This window comes from Antechinus flavipes, chromosome 2, assembly GCF_016432865.1.
Source record: "Antechinus flavipes isolate AdamAnt ecotype Samford, QLD, Australia chromosome 2, AdamAnt_v2, whole genome shotgun sequence".
Lineage (NCBI taxonomy): Eukaryota > Metazoa > Chordata > Mammalia > Dasyuromorphia > Dasyuridae > Antechinus > Antechinus flavipes.
In genome coordinates, this window is record NC_067399.1 from 18,903,476 (window position 1) to 18,921,287 (window position 17,812).

General features: G+C 34.7%; 1 protein-coding gene across 1 annotated transcript in view; it reads right to left on the reverse strand.

Annotated features, from left to right (window-relative positions):
* Positions 1-17,812, reverse strand: part of ADAM28 (ADAM metallopeptidase domain 28) — an 83,852-nt gene that overhangs the window by 8,262 nt on the left and 57,778 nt on the right. Inside the window, exons 16-20 of the mRNA XM_051973506.1 lie at positions 15,381-15,483; positions 14,688-14,847; positions 12,438-12,518; positions 9,758-9,836; positions 1,323-1,428 (exon numbers count right to left, since the gene is read on the reverse strand). Coding sequence (XP_051829466.1) covers positions 1,323-1,428; positions 9,758-9,836; positions 12,438-12,518; positions 14,688-14,847; positions 15,381-15,483 — 529 coding nt within the window. The remainder of the gene's footprint in view (positions 1-1,322; positions 1,429-9,757; positions 9,837-12,437; positions 12,519-14,687; positions 14,848-15,380; positions 15,484-17,812) is intronic.

Below are 17,812 nucleotides of genomic sequence, written 5' to 3' on the forward strand. Positions count from 1 at the left end.
ATTGTACATAATAGAATTTATGTACAATAATTCTCAGAATTTGAGATCCTGGAGGCCAGGACCAGTTTCTCTTTCTAATTATATATCTCCACTAACTGGCAAGATGCCTGGTACATAGGAAGTAAGAATTGGCTTATGATTTCATTGACAGAAATTTCACTGGTAGAGTGAGTTAGATGATACAGTGCATAGATGGATCTGGAGTTAGGGGGACCTAAATTCAAATCCAGCCTTAGACACTAACTAGGTGTATGACTCTGAGCAAGTCACTTAACCACAATCTAACTCAGTTTCCTTATTGGCAAAAAGGCTAATAATAGCACTTACCTTTCAAAGTTGTAAGGATAAAATGAATATTCATAAAATATTTTATAAAACTATTATTGGTATAAGGAAATTAAAGATGAGGGCCTTCTCTGTAACACAAGTCTTAGTTGCTTAAATTAAATTAAATGATGTCCTTGGACTCAGAGCTAGGAGTTTAAGAGATGGAACTTGGATCCAGTTTTTCCTGATTTTAAGTCCAACTTTCTACCCACTACTCCACATCACCTCTTTCCAGTACACAATTCACATTTGGAAAGCTTTCCTGTGTTCTGTCACTCTGATGTCCAGGTATAACTAAATAAAGAAAATGGTAAGAATGCCAATAAGCAATCTAAGTCGAAAGTGTCTAAGGCTGTTTGATTTTTCTGTCACCAAGACCTGACCATCCTTGAAAGTCATTTAATATCTTTCCTTTACTTTTCTCCTCTGTAAAATAATGATAATAACATTAATCCTGTCTACCTCTCAGACCTGTTGGGGGAAATAAGTAAAATTCATAGAGGCATAAAACATTTTATTATTTTAACTATAATTATTTGCTCCTTAGGAAGATATAATCGAAATTTTTATATCACTTAGTATCTCTGTGCCTTACTTTCCTTCGCTATGAAGTTGGGATTCTAGTACTTGGACTACTACTCTCTTGAAGAACTGTTCTGAGAATCAAGTAAGGTAATAACTGTGGAAAATAACATAAATAATAAAATGCTGTATTTACACTGCCAGCTCTTTCAGTAAGATTATTTTCCTCTTTATATAGAATAATGCTTTATGTAGAACAAGTCTTTTGGAAGTTGTTTTGCTACCATGGTTTGATTTTGTCATATTTTCTTCCTCCTCCAATACTCAATACTTTTGAGCACATTTCTTTATTATTAAAAATAAAATAATACTTTTTTTTCTGTGAGAGTTGTGGGTCTTCTCTCCATTTAGATAACCTTTCAGAAAATCATAAAACTGGAATGAGAATCTCTGCATAAGGGAAGCAAACTTACCTCTGAACTTTTTTCCTCTTAGCTGTGCTCTGATGTCGAACTATAATTGCAGCAATGATAACTATGATGGAGAGTGCGACCAGTATGCCCGTCACAATGGAAATATCTGTAATGTTAAGAATATAAAGCAGAGACTTCAGACACTGATAACATGATGAAGAAGTCTACAAGTGGAGGACAAAATGAATAAATCTATAACATTAAGAAAACAACGAGACTACAGTTCTCCAACACTGAGAAATCTGAGGGAGAAATCTACAATGTACAGAAAATAATGAAGATTTCTACAATCTTCACGACATAATGGGAAAAAAAATCTACAATTTTGAAAACAGAATAAAAAAGTCTTTGATTTTCAGACTAAATGGAGAAATCTACACTTTTCAGGACACAGTGAAAAAATTGACCCCAATGAGAATTCAAAGTATAAATACAAGATATTGAGAACATGATGGAGAAATCTTCATCGAGAACAAACACTACATCAAAGACAAGGCACAGGTGAAATGGAGCAAATAAATCCCAGCTTTTCCCAAAAGTTTCACTACTGGTCATACCCTAGTATCTCCTTTTTAATACAGCTATCCTTTGAGGATCATGCAGATGTAAACTTAGAAGGCACTCTGAAAAACATTTAGTGCTATTTCATTTTGCAAATGGGGAAAGTGATAATTAGGGTGGTAAAGTATCCTGTTTCAGGCCAAATATCTCGAACAGATTTAAAATAGAAATTTGTTTTTACTGTCCTATACTATCCTTGGTTACAAGAAAGTGAGACTGTTTGTGGCTCTTCTGTTCCTGAAAGGACAATCTCTTTGTTTCTTTCTCCATCATAGTCTACTCCATATTAACCAATAATTTTTTTGTAGACATTTTCAGATGCTCTTCTTTAGAAAAGAAGTCTGATTTCCTGGAAAGATTAGTTGATCTGGAGTCTTAATGTTGTTTCAAATCATTCTATCTATATAAGATCTGGATATGTCCCCTTCTTCTTTGAGTTTTTTTTCATCCGTAAAATGAAGAGAATTATGTGTACACTGATGACAAGATGCATAGAAGTTACCATCTTGACTATGAAACTAGAAGAAACTGTATTCAAGTCCTTCATCTGAGGCATGCTATTGTATGGTCCTCCACCTCTTAGTGTTCCCAAGGTGACCCTCCAAGATCGTGTTCCAGAGGGAGCAACAGTTCTGCATTGAGGAAAGGAGTTTTCACCTTGGCAATATAGAATTGATGAATTATAGTTCTCTAAAGGATGGAAAAGGAAGATAAACAGAAGGAGCAGAAGAAAAAGGAGGAAGAGGAAGAGAAGTAGAAGGAGGAAAAGGAAGAGATGGAGGAAGATGAGAAGAAGGTGAAAAAGGAGGAGGAAAAGAAGGTGAAGAAAGAGGAAGATGAGAGGAAGAAGAAGAGGAAGAAGAAAGAAGAAGGAGGAAGAGGTGAAGGAGAATGAGGAGAGAATGAGAACAAGAAGGAGGAGGAAGAAGAGGAAGAGGAGGAGGAAACATAGAAATCAATTATACACCCAAAGAGATCAAAAAGAAGAGAAAAGGACCCATATGGACCAAAATGTTTGTGATGGCCCTTTTTGTATTGGCAAGAACTGGAAACTAAGTGATGCCCATCAATTGGACAATGACTGGATCAGTTATGGTATATGAATATTATAGAATATTATTGTTCTGTAAGAAACTACCAGCAAGATGATTTCAGAGAGGCCTGGAGAGACTTATATAAAATGATGCTAAGTGAAGTAAGTAGAATCAACAGAACATTATACATAGCAACAAGATTATGTGATGATCAATTCTGAGATTTGACTCATTTCAATAATGAGGTGATTCAGACAAGTTCCAATAGATTGGAGAGAGCCATTTGTCTCAGAAAGAGGATTATGGGGACTGAATGTTGATCACAACAAAGTATTTTCACCTTTTTTGTTTTTGTTTGCCTGCTTTTTTTCTTTCTCATTTTTTTTTCCTTTTTGATCTAATTTTTCTTATGCAGCATGATAAATGTGAAAATATTTAGAAGAATTGCACATGTTCAACCTATTTTGGATTACTTGTTTTCTAAGGGAGGAAGTGAAGGGATGGGAGAGAGAAAAAAGTGAAACACAAAGTTTTGCAAGGGTGAATATTGAAAACTTTCTTTGCATATATTTTGAAAATAAAAATCTATTATTAAAATTTTAAAAATCATCTATACACATTAATCTTGAAAGAGCTTTCATTGATCTCTTATTCCATGCTTGGCACATATCTAGGGGTACAAAAACAAAAATAGAAGTTTCTACTCTCCTGTTTTTGTATGTCTTTATAAACTCAGTAGTTAGCACAGTGTTCAGTTTATAAAAAGATTATTGACCCTATGGAAAGTATTTTGCAAATCATAGAGTATTTTAAAATTATATATTTAGGTTATTTTTCTAATTGTGCACAGCTCCCTGTGTAGTTTAATGTTTTTCTATCTCTGGTACCTAGCACTGAGACTTGCCCTTAGTCATGACAGGGGGGGAATGAAGGAAGAAGGCTGAAAAAATGTTTATTGAATTAGGTCAAATTACAAATTGAAATGGGTTAAAATCCCTCATCCGTGACAGACACAAAGTCATCTTGGTCCTGGGGACACAGAACAGGAAGTGATAAATTTAAACCTAACAGAACTGGCTAATTGTCAGGTATCCTAAATTGGGGGAGCCAGATGGAGGGGTTGGGCAGCAGGACCAACAAAGTAATCTAATTAAGGAATTCTTCCCACCTCCCAACCTCAAAAAAAAAAAAAGATTATAGACTCTTAGGTCTTGATATAAGAAACACATGAGGTACCAACCTAAAATATGAGATTCTTACACCCTAGAATTCAGAGGAACCAGTGCAGTGCCTGGCCCGTAGTAAGTGCTTAATAAATTCATGTTTCTTTCTTCCTACCTCATATCAGCAGATTTTTGTCATTATACTCTTAATTCCAAGTGGAGAACTTTGTTCAGAGTAAGAGCTCACAGAATGCTGGATTATATCTCTAGAGAATGGCAAGGACTGTCTAGGGAGGTAGGGGGTGATGTGGCTAGATGAAGACCTGGGGGCTAGGCTCATCAGGCTTCATCAGTCTTCCAATGGGAGATTATCCTTGGTGCACACACACATACACACAAGATTACAAGTCCCTATTCTAGTCCAACTTCCTCATTTCACAGAAGTTGGAACAGAACTAAGGGCAGTCAAGTAATCAGTTCAGTTTACACAGGCAATATTCATCAGGGGGAGGATTTGAAATCCAGTCCTGTGACACTAGAGATGGTAGTCCTTCTATTATAATACACTATTTTCTCTTTGTTACAACATTAATAGAAGGGTAAGGATGTAATTACACTTTTGAAATCTTTGCCAATTCGCTTAACTTCCCAGGAGATCAATTTCCTTCTCTACAAAATTAGGAGTTGAATTAGATGATCTCTGAGATCCTGTCCATCTTGAAATTTATGATCTTAAGAGTTTATGAATCCTCTGTGCCCCTGTTTCTTCATCTATAAAGTATGAATGTTAGACTAGAAGATCTTTGGATTGGATCTTTTGGGGATCGTAATCTATGATTCTTTGATCTCATGATTGAGTAATCCTACTGCCAATCTAGATGATAACTTGCCCTAAATTACCCCAGGGTAAATCAGTGCTGTCCAGAAGTACCTGTGGGAGGAGGGAGGAACAATGAAAGGTCCTTAATTCTATGTTAACCACAAGGCAACTCAGAATAACTGAAAACAGTATTGATGAAAACATCAATTTTGAACTTTTAAGTGACAATCTGAAAAAGGCAATCAATGTTGTTGGGCTTGGAAACTAGAAGTGGCAACAGGGAGATTGTGTCTGACAGGAAGGTAGAGCTCTGAGCTTTTGCTGGGAAAATGCTAGTTCATACTCATGTGGCACAAGAGCATAAACATTTGAGTAAGAGAAAATAAGCCAACCCAGGAACGACAGAGCTCCCATCACCCATCACCTGGAAGCTCAGAAGGAGCTTACTAAACTGCAGGAATCCAAAGGATAAGAGAGAAGCTTGGGCAAACTGGAGGAGAGAGATCAGGATATCAGGAAAAAGAGTAACAAGACACTTGTAGTATTTTTCAACACTAATGACTGTCCCAGGCATATACAAAATGCAAGATGTTTGTGGGTATATATGCTTGTGTGTTTGTATTATTATTATTATTATTATTTGAGCTTCTATTTGCTCTATTTTTGCTAGTGTAACAGGAAAGAATATCCAAAATGCACTTATCCACTAAGGACCCTATATCTGAAAATTAAGTTAAGCTAACAATCAACAGTTATTAAGTACCTACAATGTGCCAGGTACTATGTGAAGCACACAGTATATCTTATACAGCCATTTTCCAGTCATGAACCACTCTTTGTGATCCCACTTAGGGTTTTCTTCACAAAAATGCTAGAGTAATTTGTTATTTCCTTTTCCAGCTCGTTTCCCAGATGAGGAAAGTGGCATAGAGTAAGTTACCCATATTCACACAGCTAGGAAGTATCTGAGACCACATTTGAACTCAGAAAGACTCATCTTCTTGATTCCAGGCCCAGCTTAATATATACTTGTTGCTTAAATTGAAGATATGGTTTTTCTCTGAATAATCAGGAGATAGATGAGGATTTGTAAGTTTAATATTCCCAATGTAGACTTTAAAAAAAAAAGGTAGCTGGAATCAATCCAAATGTGGACTGAGAAATGGGATGATTTTACTATGGAACCTCAAATTCTTACTACTTCCATTATCATGGAAGATTCAATAACTCGTTGTTAAATAGAATGTATTTTCATATTGTATCATGACACATACAAAAGTTTGATGGTGCCAGCTCAAACTAGTTTGTCAGGATTAATTGTTAAATTTTCAGTGTCAGTGCTTACACCTCAATATTGGTAAACAAAATAAGCCAAAGGTTCCTTCCTTCCTCCCTTTTTTCCTCCCTTCCTCTCTTCCTCCTTTCCTCCCTTTCTTCCTTCTTCCCTCCCTCCCTCCCTCTCTCTCTTCCTTCCTTCCTTCCTTCTTTTTTTCTTCCTTCCTTCTATCCTTTTTTCCCTCTTCCTCCCTCCCTCCCTTCCTTCCTTTCTTTTTTGATTATATACACTTAAGAAGGAAATGAAAAAAATATTAATAACCTTGCTCAGCATTTTGCTTGGCAAATATTATTTTGCATACATGTTTTTGAGAGCTAATTGTTAAATATTTATCAGTCTAATCCTGCATGTGAAGGAGTTTGCCATTTAAAAGAATATTCACTTTTGCTTCAAGAGTTAATTGGTGTTTCAAGAATTAATTTGTTTAAGAATTTACTGTTCCTTTCTTTAGTGAGTTGCCAAGTGCAGGAGACCTTGAAAGATGAACAGGCTTCTGCTTGATGGTGTTTAAGAAAGCAAGCTAACCACTTCAATGAAGGATTCAATGAAGGGAGAACTTTGACGAAGTCTTCCAAACAATAACTGGTTCCTTAGAAGGTTATAGATTAATGAAGAAGGCATGTTATTTTTGGTAGAGCATTTTGTTTCACAAATACCCAGTTTATTTGTCCACAGTCTACCTTTTATATAAACATAAATATTTGTATACTTTTATATAAAAACATATGTGTGTGTATGTGGTTTACTGGCTATGTTCCTTTCTTAAGGACCAGGCCTTAAACCAAAACCAATCTGATTCTAATTAGCCACCAATAGGTCTTAGGCCAAGCCCAATTTAGTATTGGCTAAGAAATAAATCCATATCAAATATCTAAATTTTAAGAGTAAGAACTTACTGTTTCAAAATTTCTGGAAAAAAATTGAAAACATTTTGGCAGAAAACAGGCATAAATAAACATTTCATAAGGTGTACAAGATAAAGTCAAAATGGGCATAAGATATAAAGGGTGATAGCATAAGAAAATCAGGGAAACATTAAAAAATTTACCTATCAGATCCATGGAAAAGAATGATGTGACCAAGCAAGAGATAGAGAAGCTCATTGGAAGTAAAATGAATACTATCAATTACATGAAATTAAGAAAAGTTTTGCACAAAGAAAATCAATGCAGTCAAAATTTGAAGGAAAGCACAAAAAAAAAAAAAACCCTGGAGGTGGGTAGAGGGCAGTGTCAGAAAGGTGATGGATTGGACTTACAAGTTTCTCTAATAAAGGCCTCATTTTCTTAGACATATAGGGAACTGAATTAAATTTATTTTTAAAATATTAAGAGCCATTCCCCAATTTAGGATCAAAGAATATAAACAGGAAGTTTTCAGAAGCAGAATTAAAAGCTACCAAGAGTTATATAAAAATATGCTCAAAGTTACTATTGATTAGAGAAAGTCATATTAACTTTATAACACCTATCAAATTTAGTAATATGACAGAACAGGAAAGTGGCAGATGCCAAAGAGATTGTGAAAGAATTAAAACACTAATGCATTGTTGATGGAGTTGTGAACTGATCCAAACATTCCAAAAAACAATTAGAACTATACACAAAGGACTTTCAAACTGTGCATATCATTTGACCTAACAATATCATTGCTAGGTAGGTCTGTATAAAAGAAGAAGGAGGAGGAGGAGGAGGAAGAGGAAGATAAGGAAGAGGAGGAGGAAGAAGAGGAGGAGGAGGAGGAAGAAGAAGGAGAAGGAAGAGGAGGAGGAAGGAAGGAAGAAGATCAAAGAAAAAACTATATTTAGCAATTCTTCTTGTAGTAACAAAGAACTGGAAATTGAGGAGTGCTTATCAATAAAAGAATGGCTGAACAAGTCATGGAATATGATTGAGATGGTATACTATTGTCCTATAAGGAATGATGAACAGGATTATTTTGGGAAAAAAAAAAACATGAGAAGATTTATAAGAAATGATTCAAATTGAAATGAATAATACCAGGGGAACATTGTAGACCATGACAACAATATTGTATGTTGATCATCTATGAAAGACTTAGCTACTCCAATCAAGATGATGATCTAAGACAATACCAAAGGATTTATGGTTTAAAATGTTATTTACCTCCAAAAAGAGAACTGATGAACTTTGAGTTAATCTTTTTTTTCGTTTTCTTTATTTTTCTTACCTTTGTTACATGAAAAATATGGGGAAATGTTTTCCATGATTTCAAAAATATATTGGGAATCATATTCCCTACCTTCTCAATGAGTAAAGGAGGGATTGGAGCATCATAACTCAAAAAATTAAGTAAATACATAAAAGAAAATGTCTCTAAGTATCTATCATGCAGCTACACGGGATGGCTAAGATCCAAAAATAAATAAGTTGATTTAATATAGTTTAATCAGAAATTAGTTTATCCATAGAAATAGTTTAACTAGATTCTTTAGGAGATATATTAGATTATACAAAATTAAGATAATCAGGTTAAATTTTGTCAAATTTTATGACATTGAATATATCATGAAATTATGAATTTGTCTTTAAAAAAAACTTTTTTGTGATACTTATGGCCTATGTGTGTGCTTTCAATGTCTGAAAAATCTCCTTGTATTGCATAGCATACTTATTTCCTTGTGCAAGTCTCAGTCCCTGACTTATAGCCTTTGATGCTTACCCAATTTGTTTCCAGATTATGAGTTGCATTAGTCTAATCCATAACACTTCTTAAAAGGATTCTATAGAGCTTTTGAGATGAATAGTGAAAAGATGTCTCTTCTGACTTAGTTATTTGACTAAGAATCTTATCTACTTTTATAATTTAATTGAACTTTTTAAAATGATTATCTCAGGATATGTCATCCTAACTAGAAACCTTGTCATATTGAAGATTATTGCAAGATATAGATGGAGTTTTCTCCTAATATAAGTCTCAAGAAACACACACACACACACACACACACACACACACACATTTTTTTTTTTCTGGAAACTATTTCTGCATTGGTCAGTCAGCAACTATTTCCTTGTGTCTTTTTTTGAATTTAATATGATATGTAAGTTACAGACACTCAGGTAGAGTGAGCCACCTTTTTTTTTTTACTCTCATCCTACAGATACTTTAACAAACTTTTAAAAATTATTTTATTTCTGGTTTTGTTCTCTGTCTCATCAATAATGGTTTCAGCAGTGACAAATATATTTGTCACTGCCCTTCACATGGTATTGAGCTGACTCCATTCTGCCCAACATGCTTAGAAACTTGAGGTTCAGAGCAGTAGTGAGTAAAACTCATTGCAAACCTAAAAGTACTATAAAAATATGGAAAGTATCATTATTATTTGTGAAGCTGATTTATTACAAAGGCCAACCAATTAAATTCTTACTTGATTAGTATGTATGCCTTAAAGACACACATGAATACCCAGCCAAGCACGTACTTCTCCAAAGAAGAATCAGAATGGAGAAGAATAGTCACAACTTAATAACTACAATAATAAAGTTAATAATACCCACGGAAAACAATGATGGAATTGTCACAGTTGGGAGGTAGCCATCCTTCTTCACACTGACACTGAAGCTCATGGTCACAGACCTAGAAGAGAAGAGATATGATTTATTAATATCCCTCATAGTTTCTGTTACTTATTGGCTATTTTAACAAAAGGATCAATGACAGCTGCTGTCCTGTTTGATATTCCATTACCCTCCCTGGCAGTCAATAGGTCATTCACATTACTTCTGGTTTCTGAGAGATTATTATCAACCAAGCATTAGATCATAGGATCATAGATTTAAACAGGGAAGATCCTTGAGAGATCATTTAGTTCAATCATTTTATTTTATAGATGGTGAAAATTAGTTGCCTTAGGTTGTACAAGTGACAGAACAGAGATTTGAACCCAGGTCTTTGTCTCCAAAATCCAGTGCTTTTTCTATTATGCTGCCTCTTTAAAGGGCAGGATCATATCTCTTCTCCCAACAAAAATAAATTGGAAATTGAGAGGCTGTCCATCAATTGGGAAATGGCTCAATAAACTGTGGTATGTGTTTGCGATAGAATATTATTGTTCTATGGGAAATGATGAGCAGGATGCTCTCAGAAAAGAAAAAAAGAACCTGGAAAGTTTTTCATAATCTCAATCAAAGAGAAATGTACTGTATACAAAATAATAGTAATGTTCTAGGATGACCAGCTATTAATGAGTTTGTTATTCTCAAGGGTACAATCATCCATGACTACTCTGAAGGACTCAGGAGGAAAAATCCTATCCATACCCAAAGGAAATGATTGTATCTGAATACAGATCAACATATTCTCTCTTTCTCTCTCTATCTCTCTCTTTTTAACTTAAGTTTTTCTTGAAGGTTTTTATTTTCATTGGGGTGTAGGATTTATGTTTTCTTTCACAACTTGACTTTTATGGAAATATTTTCCATAACTGCACATGAGGTTTCTTAATTATGGATGGGGATAAGAGAGAGAACCTAGAACTCCAAAATGTTCAAAACAAATGTAAAAAATTATTTTGAATGGAACTAGGGAAAATACTAAATAAAATAAAATAAAAAGAATAGGAGCATGAACAGCCAGGATCATTCTAATCATCCAACAATTATCAAATTACTAAATTCATTGCTCTTCTCTCTAAATGGGGTTGTTTTCATCCTTATGATTTCTCCTCATTCCTCCTCACTATAAATAGAGCCTTAGATTATATTCACCCTTGCTTAATATAACAGACTATGGATTTATAGTGACCTAGAATTCATTAGAACACCTACAAAAGGAAGAGTGCATGGTATTTTCCTATAATTAGATATCCATTAGCTTTAAATGGCTGTAAAAAATTTACATACACCTCTATTAAATCCCATCTTCTAGAGAGTTAGTATGGTAAAACTGTTAGAGGGTTAGAATACTCCAGTTCAAATCCTGCCTCACACATACTAGCTCTTTCATTCTGGGAACACCATTTAGCTGGTCTCAAGTTGTTTTCTCGTAGGTAAAATGGATATAATCATAGAACCCATCTCCCAAATTTGTGGTGAGGATGGAACAGGAAACTAAAGTGCTATGAAAACTCTAAAGTTCTATAGAAATGATAACTAATGCTATTGTTGTTTTGATATCCTAAGATTAGAATTCATCTCAGTCAGGTGATATGAACTGAATCAAGACCAAGCTATGTATCATCTCATTATTCCTTATTTATCTTTTCTGTCTACTCCCAAGATCCCAGGATAAGGACTTGAAGAGTTCTCATCCATCCAGACCAACTCCCATTTTACAGAGAAGAAAACTGAGATCCATAGAAGATAAATGATTAATCCAAAGTTACAAAGTAGTCATCATTAGAGAAAGAATTTGAACTCATGTCTTCTCCAGAATCAGTATTCTTTCCATATTGCTTTCCCAATAGAGATTTTTTAATTCTCCCCTTTCCAATCCAAAAACCACTCATTTAGTTTGACAAATAAAAAAGAAGAGAAATGACAATTGAGAAACCCACCCTTATTTTTATAGTCAATTGTCATTGTCCTATGATCCTTTGTTTTCCAAATGTAATTTTAAAAATCACCTTCTATCATTCAACTAAATTATATCACTTTTCCCTGTATACCTCCCAAATTCTCCTAATTGCAAGCTTTCTTAACTCTTAGTATTTTGCTGAAACATCCTTCCTTCTCTTTTACACCTTCGGAATTTCTACCCAACTATTAAAGCCAAACTCTAAACCTCCTTCAGGAAGCTTTCCCTGTTTCTTCCATGATCAATGATCTTCCTGGGGCCTACCTAAAATTATGTTTCCCCCTCTATATTTTTTTTATCATGGTATATTGCCTAATTTTAATTATATGCATTCCTTGTCTTATACCACGACTATTCCACCTCTTTGTAAAATAGAAGCCAGCTGAGGGCAAGAAGCATTATTTTTTGCAAAACAATTAGGTTTAAATGATTTGTCAAGGATTATACAGTTAGTAAGTGAAGTGTCTGAGGTTGGACTTGAACTTAGGTTCTCACTCCAGAGCTGGCATTCTATACACTGTTCCCAGGAGCATGTTTTCCCCCTGTGTTTACACAATGTATTGCATGCTGTAACCATTAAAAAAATGTTTGCTGAATTAGCTTAAAGTGACTTAAAATTGTTTGGGATTCAGGAAGTTTTAGGAATCAATAATTTGAACTTACTGCATGTCCTTTGCACTTTGAAGAACAGTTCGATGACTTGTAGGCATCCTCGATGTCTATACAATCTCCATTGATGCATACCTGGATGGGTAGGAGAAAAAAAAATACAGAGGAATAAGACCACTCTCATCTGGCTTCAATTCAGTTCAACATCCCCAGAAAAATTATTTTCTAAAAGAATCACAACTTTTACTGATCCAACCATTCTGGAGAGCAATTTGGAACTATGCCCCAAGGGCTATCAAACTATACACACCCTTTAATCCAGAAGTGTCTCTACTGGGCCTGTATCCCAAAGAGATCATAAAAAGGGAAAAGGACCGACATGTATAAAACTATTTGTAGCAGCCCTTTTTGTAGTGGCTAGGTACTAGAAACAGTGGATGTCCATCAATTGGGAATGTTACAGTAGATGAATATTATAGATTATTATTGTTCTGTAAGAAATGATCAGCAGAATGATTTCAGAGAGGTCTGGAGAGATTTTCATGCACTGATGTTAAATGAAGTGAGTAGAAGCAAGAAAAAATTGTACACAGCAACAATAAGATTATTCAATGATCAATTCTGATGAACTTGGATCTTTTGATCCAGGTCAATTCAAATAGATTTGTGATGGAAAGAGCCAACTACATCCAGAAAGACTATGGGGATGAGTGAGTTTCACATAGTATTTTCACCTTTTTTGTTGTTGTTTGCATTTTGCTTTCTTTCTCATTTTTTTTTCCTTTTTGATCTGATTTATCTTATGCAGCATGATAATTATAGAAATATGTACATATTTAACAAATATTGACTTGTTATCTAGGAGAAGGGATGGGAGGAAGAGAGGGATGGAGAAAAAAATTGGAACTCAAGAGTTTGCAAGGGTGAATGTTGAGAATTATATTTGCATAAATTTTTGAAACTAAAAAGCTATTATTTTAAAAAAGAGGAAGAATCTCAACTTTCAACATGAGGGTGAATGGTATAGATCACTCTTGGACCCTCCCTTCTCCTCATGTAACCACGTATACATTCCCATCTTATTTTTAAAATGTGTTGACTACAGCCCCTACCAAAAAAAAAAAAAAGGATTATAAATTTCCTAAGAGCAGATTAATTTGTATGTTTTTGTAGCCTCTACTGGATAGTAGGCATTTAAAATAGGGACTTAATTTTCACAACAACTAGGGGCAGTAGATACTATTGTTACCCCTATTTACACATGAAGAAACTGAGGCAGAGATAGATTAACTGACTTGCCCAGGATCACTTTACTAGTTTGTAAATCTCTGAAGTCATATTTTAACCCTAGTCTTCTTGACTCTGGATTCAGTAAAGAGCATGTATTTCATTGACTTGCACACAGGAAAATAAATTATAACAAGGTTATAATTATAACAAGTATTTATAAACTATAACAATTATAAATTATAACAAGGTTATAACAAGTGTTAAAGATCACCCAGTTCAGTTCCCTAATTGTGTAGAATAAGGAAGTGGATGACAAAAGCATTCAAGTAACACTCCCAAATTTACAAAACTCTTTAGAGTGTGCAAGGTGGAATGTCAATCCTAAGTCCTGACTCCACTTCTAGAATTCTACCCACTACTCCATGCTGGTTTTCTTCCAGAAAAATAATAAGATTTAGATTTGTAGATTCCGTGACAAATGGATGGGTATTTGTTTGGTTTCCACACTTGTGAAGACTAAGTTGGAAAAATGAATTGGAGGGTTGACATTGGTGGCTGGAATCCTGATGCTTCTTTAACTAATCCTTGACTCCTTTTACCACAGGGTTTCATTACATTGGAAAGTTTAGGGAGGCTTGATTAGGAAGCTTTTCTGGGCTAACAGAGGAAAAATAAAGTCTTGGAAATAAAATTTGAGAGTTAAAATCTATAGAAAACTCCAGAAGAGGAAATATCCTCCAGAAATGTGAGTAGCCATCTCTATAACATACAATTTTAGACTGGAGAAATAAGAAGGTAGATAAGCTATTTAGCGTCACACAGATAGCAAATGATAAGGGCAGGCTGTCAGTTCCAAGGCTGGCTCTCCATCCATTACTCATTACATTAAACTTAAGTGCATTATTTAGTGTATGATCAGTGGATTCATCATTCAATTCACACATTTTGCAATCCATACACATACACGCCTAGAAACGTTATCCCTCTTGAACAAGCCATTCTGCTTGTGGATATAAATCCAATAACTAAGAAACAAAAGACTCCTTGGAGCCAAGACCACCAATGTTAACATACACTCTTGTCTCCACATTTGGTTCCATTGGCCACCATAGAAACCTCTTGGTTGTTGTCTTCTGGTGAAAATGTTTTGCAGGTCAAGAAAGACATGATCTTTCCCTTCCAGGGCAAAACATCCGATCCTCCATAACAATATAACTTGCCACACAAAAAACTCCTAGGAGAAAAAAATGAAGTGTTAGCAATAGAGAGGGTGAAGATGATGGCTTAAAGTTGAGGTGTCAAAGTCATTGGCTATGTTACCTCAGTATATCCCAGTATGGCCAACCAAATTAAAATGCAATTAAAAATGATTTAATAAAATACAAAAATACAATAAAACATACAATATTGTTTTAAATTAAAAAGAATTAAACTATAATTCTTTTTAATTTTTTTAAATTTAATTTGAGTTATTTTTTAGTTTAATTCTAATGCATTTAAGTTTGATATCACCAGTTAACAGAGTAATCAGTTAAAATATGAGAAATGAGATACTCTAAGAATTCACAGAATGGACAAGGAGGAAATGAGACAGAGGAAAGTGATGCTTTCCAACTTTGTTCTCCACTTGCCTCCTCTCAATACCATTTATATGACTGATTTCCAAGTTTTTCTCTCCAAATAAGGGCTAAGCTAGAGTTAACAGCTAGCCATGCAACTGTGCCTTTATCCTTGGAACCTGCAGATGGAAAAAGTCAAGGTCCTTACCCTGTTTTACAAGGAATATGCATGTCATTCACCCTTCGGCAGTAGCCATAAGTTGAACCAACATTGTTTATGTCGAAGCAGGACCTCTCAGCAGCTTGAGCCCCTGGTATCATGCAGGATTGGGAGACAAGTTTGGAGAAAGATTGTTTACATGCGCACATGTGTATTATACATATAAGCCCAAGTAATGTAAACTTCAAAGTGCCCTACTCCTTGCAGATGAAAACACGTCTTTGCAAAAATGAAAAAGAAAAGGGAAAAAAAAGAAAAAAGAAAAAACTCAACTTTGATTGCTTCATGAATTCATTCAGTTAAAGATAAAAGCAAATCCTTACTCATTTTGAAAGGGATACTACTTTGAATGTTCTGAACCATTAGATTAAATTGCATTACTCTGTTTATGAAATGTATTGGGATTTTCAGGAAGAATTAAATATACCTCTTGAGCAGTGTTTATATAAGGACAGGATCATATAAGCAAAAGCTAGACAAATTTCAGGAATTCTTAGAGGAAGACCCTTGTATCTATAACCAGAGAATAACAACAGCTAAAAGGAATTAATTAACTCCCTACCCTTACTCTGGGGGAAAAAGCATCAGAATGTACACTGTTTGCACATCATCTCCCTCAATAGAACATGAGCTCCTTGAGAGTAAGGGTCATGAGATTTCTATATTAATTTTGCCCTCTTATTAATCCCTGGTACTCAATGTAGTGCCTGGAATATATTGATACGTGTGCTTATTCGTACATATATGTATGACTGGCTTTTGAAAAGTCAAAAGATTTGAATTGTTGGTGGTAGTAACATCCCCATAGCAAGAACAAGTAGCCTCAGAACTCTGCAATGACACTGACATTCAGAGCTAACAAGGCATTTGACATGGGGGGGGGGTTCATTTTTATTTTATTTCATGAGAATTTTGGAAAGAGAAAAAATGACTTCCTTAAATCAGAAGCTGTGGATCTCTTCTTTAGCATAAATGGGAAGAGAGGAAGAGCTTCCCCTCTTCTCAGAGAACTGTGCAGGGTAGAGAATATGCCCAAGTTTAAGAGATTTTTTTTAATCTCTGTTCTTATGATACCTTTTCAGTATATGTCTTTTTGTAAAAGCTAATTAATATCAACTGATCACTATTGGAGAGAAAATTTGATGGGAAATCATATTAAAGTGTATTATAAACTCTAACTCCTCTCTGTGGAGAGGAATAGTTACTTTCTGGGAAGCTTATCTATCTATAAATGATGAAAAAGAGAAAGTGGTCCTAGAGGGCTAGTACACACACACACACACACACACACACACACACACACACACACGTTTGTGTGTACATAGATTGTGTGTATATCTATTGACATGTGTATGTATGTGTGTATTTGTGTTTGCATATGAGTATTAATAGGCACTGCACTAAGTAAGGTCATGGGCACCAGATTTATGATTCCATTGGTACAGAGAACTTTCAGATGTGGAAACTCCCTCTATAATTGTAAGTCAGTACATTCTCTGCTTCTTACAGATTTAGAGATTGACTTAAAGTATTGAGAGATTCCATGATTTGTCATATAACCAATTCAAAAAAGAGAAGGCTGTAAACACTGATTTTCCTCATTTTGAGACCAACTTTCTAGATTGATGTATGCTGTACTAAATATAAAAAATAATATATATAACCAGGTTAGACAGAGACATTAGAAAACTCTAGGAGAGCAGCTAAATCAGCCTCTCTGCCACAACAAAGAAGCTGTTTTGCCCAAATATGAATTTAAATGATTCTTCAAGATGTTCTTTTAATGAAATGCTAAGTATTTAAATATTTAGAAAGATCTGTTTGGAGTCTTCACTATTTATCTAACTGTGTAGAAATAGCCACTGAAAGAAAGTATGAGCCCATTGCCATTAGAAGTCCAAAGAGACTATTCTTTACCTAGCAATGGGAGGCAGATTGCATACTACATTGAAAAGACAACTTGGTTTGCTGCAGGTAGGAGGACCTGGCTTCAAATTAGGTGGAGAGAATCCATGCCCTGTGATCTTGTCCTCTTTACTTCATCTGTCTTAACTTCAATTTCTTAGGTATAAAAAGGAAGAGGTTGTTCAATTTATTAGGTCTTTTCTGGCTTGAAATATATGATCCTAAGACCATCAGTGTAGACTAGGGAACATTTAAGAAGACTAGAGTCAAGCTGTCAGTAGCATATATCAAAACAATTGGCCTATTTGTAAATTCATAGTAGTTGAACTGAATAGAGAAATTTAAGATTTCTAAAATGTCTAAAATGTCTAAGATGTCTAAAAAGAGACATAGATTGTCTCTTTTGGTCCTCACAACAAAATTATCTAGTGGGTGTTACTAATATCCCCATTTTACATATGGAAGAAACTGAGGCTGAGGGAAGATAAGTGAGTAAAGTGGTAAAAATAGCTGAG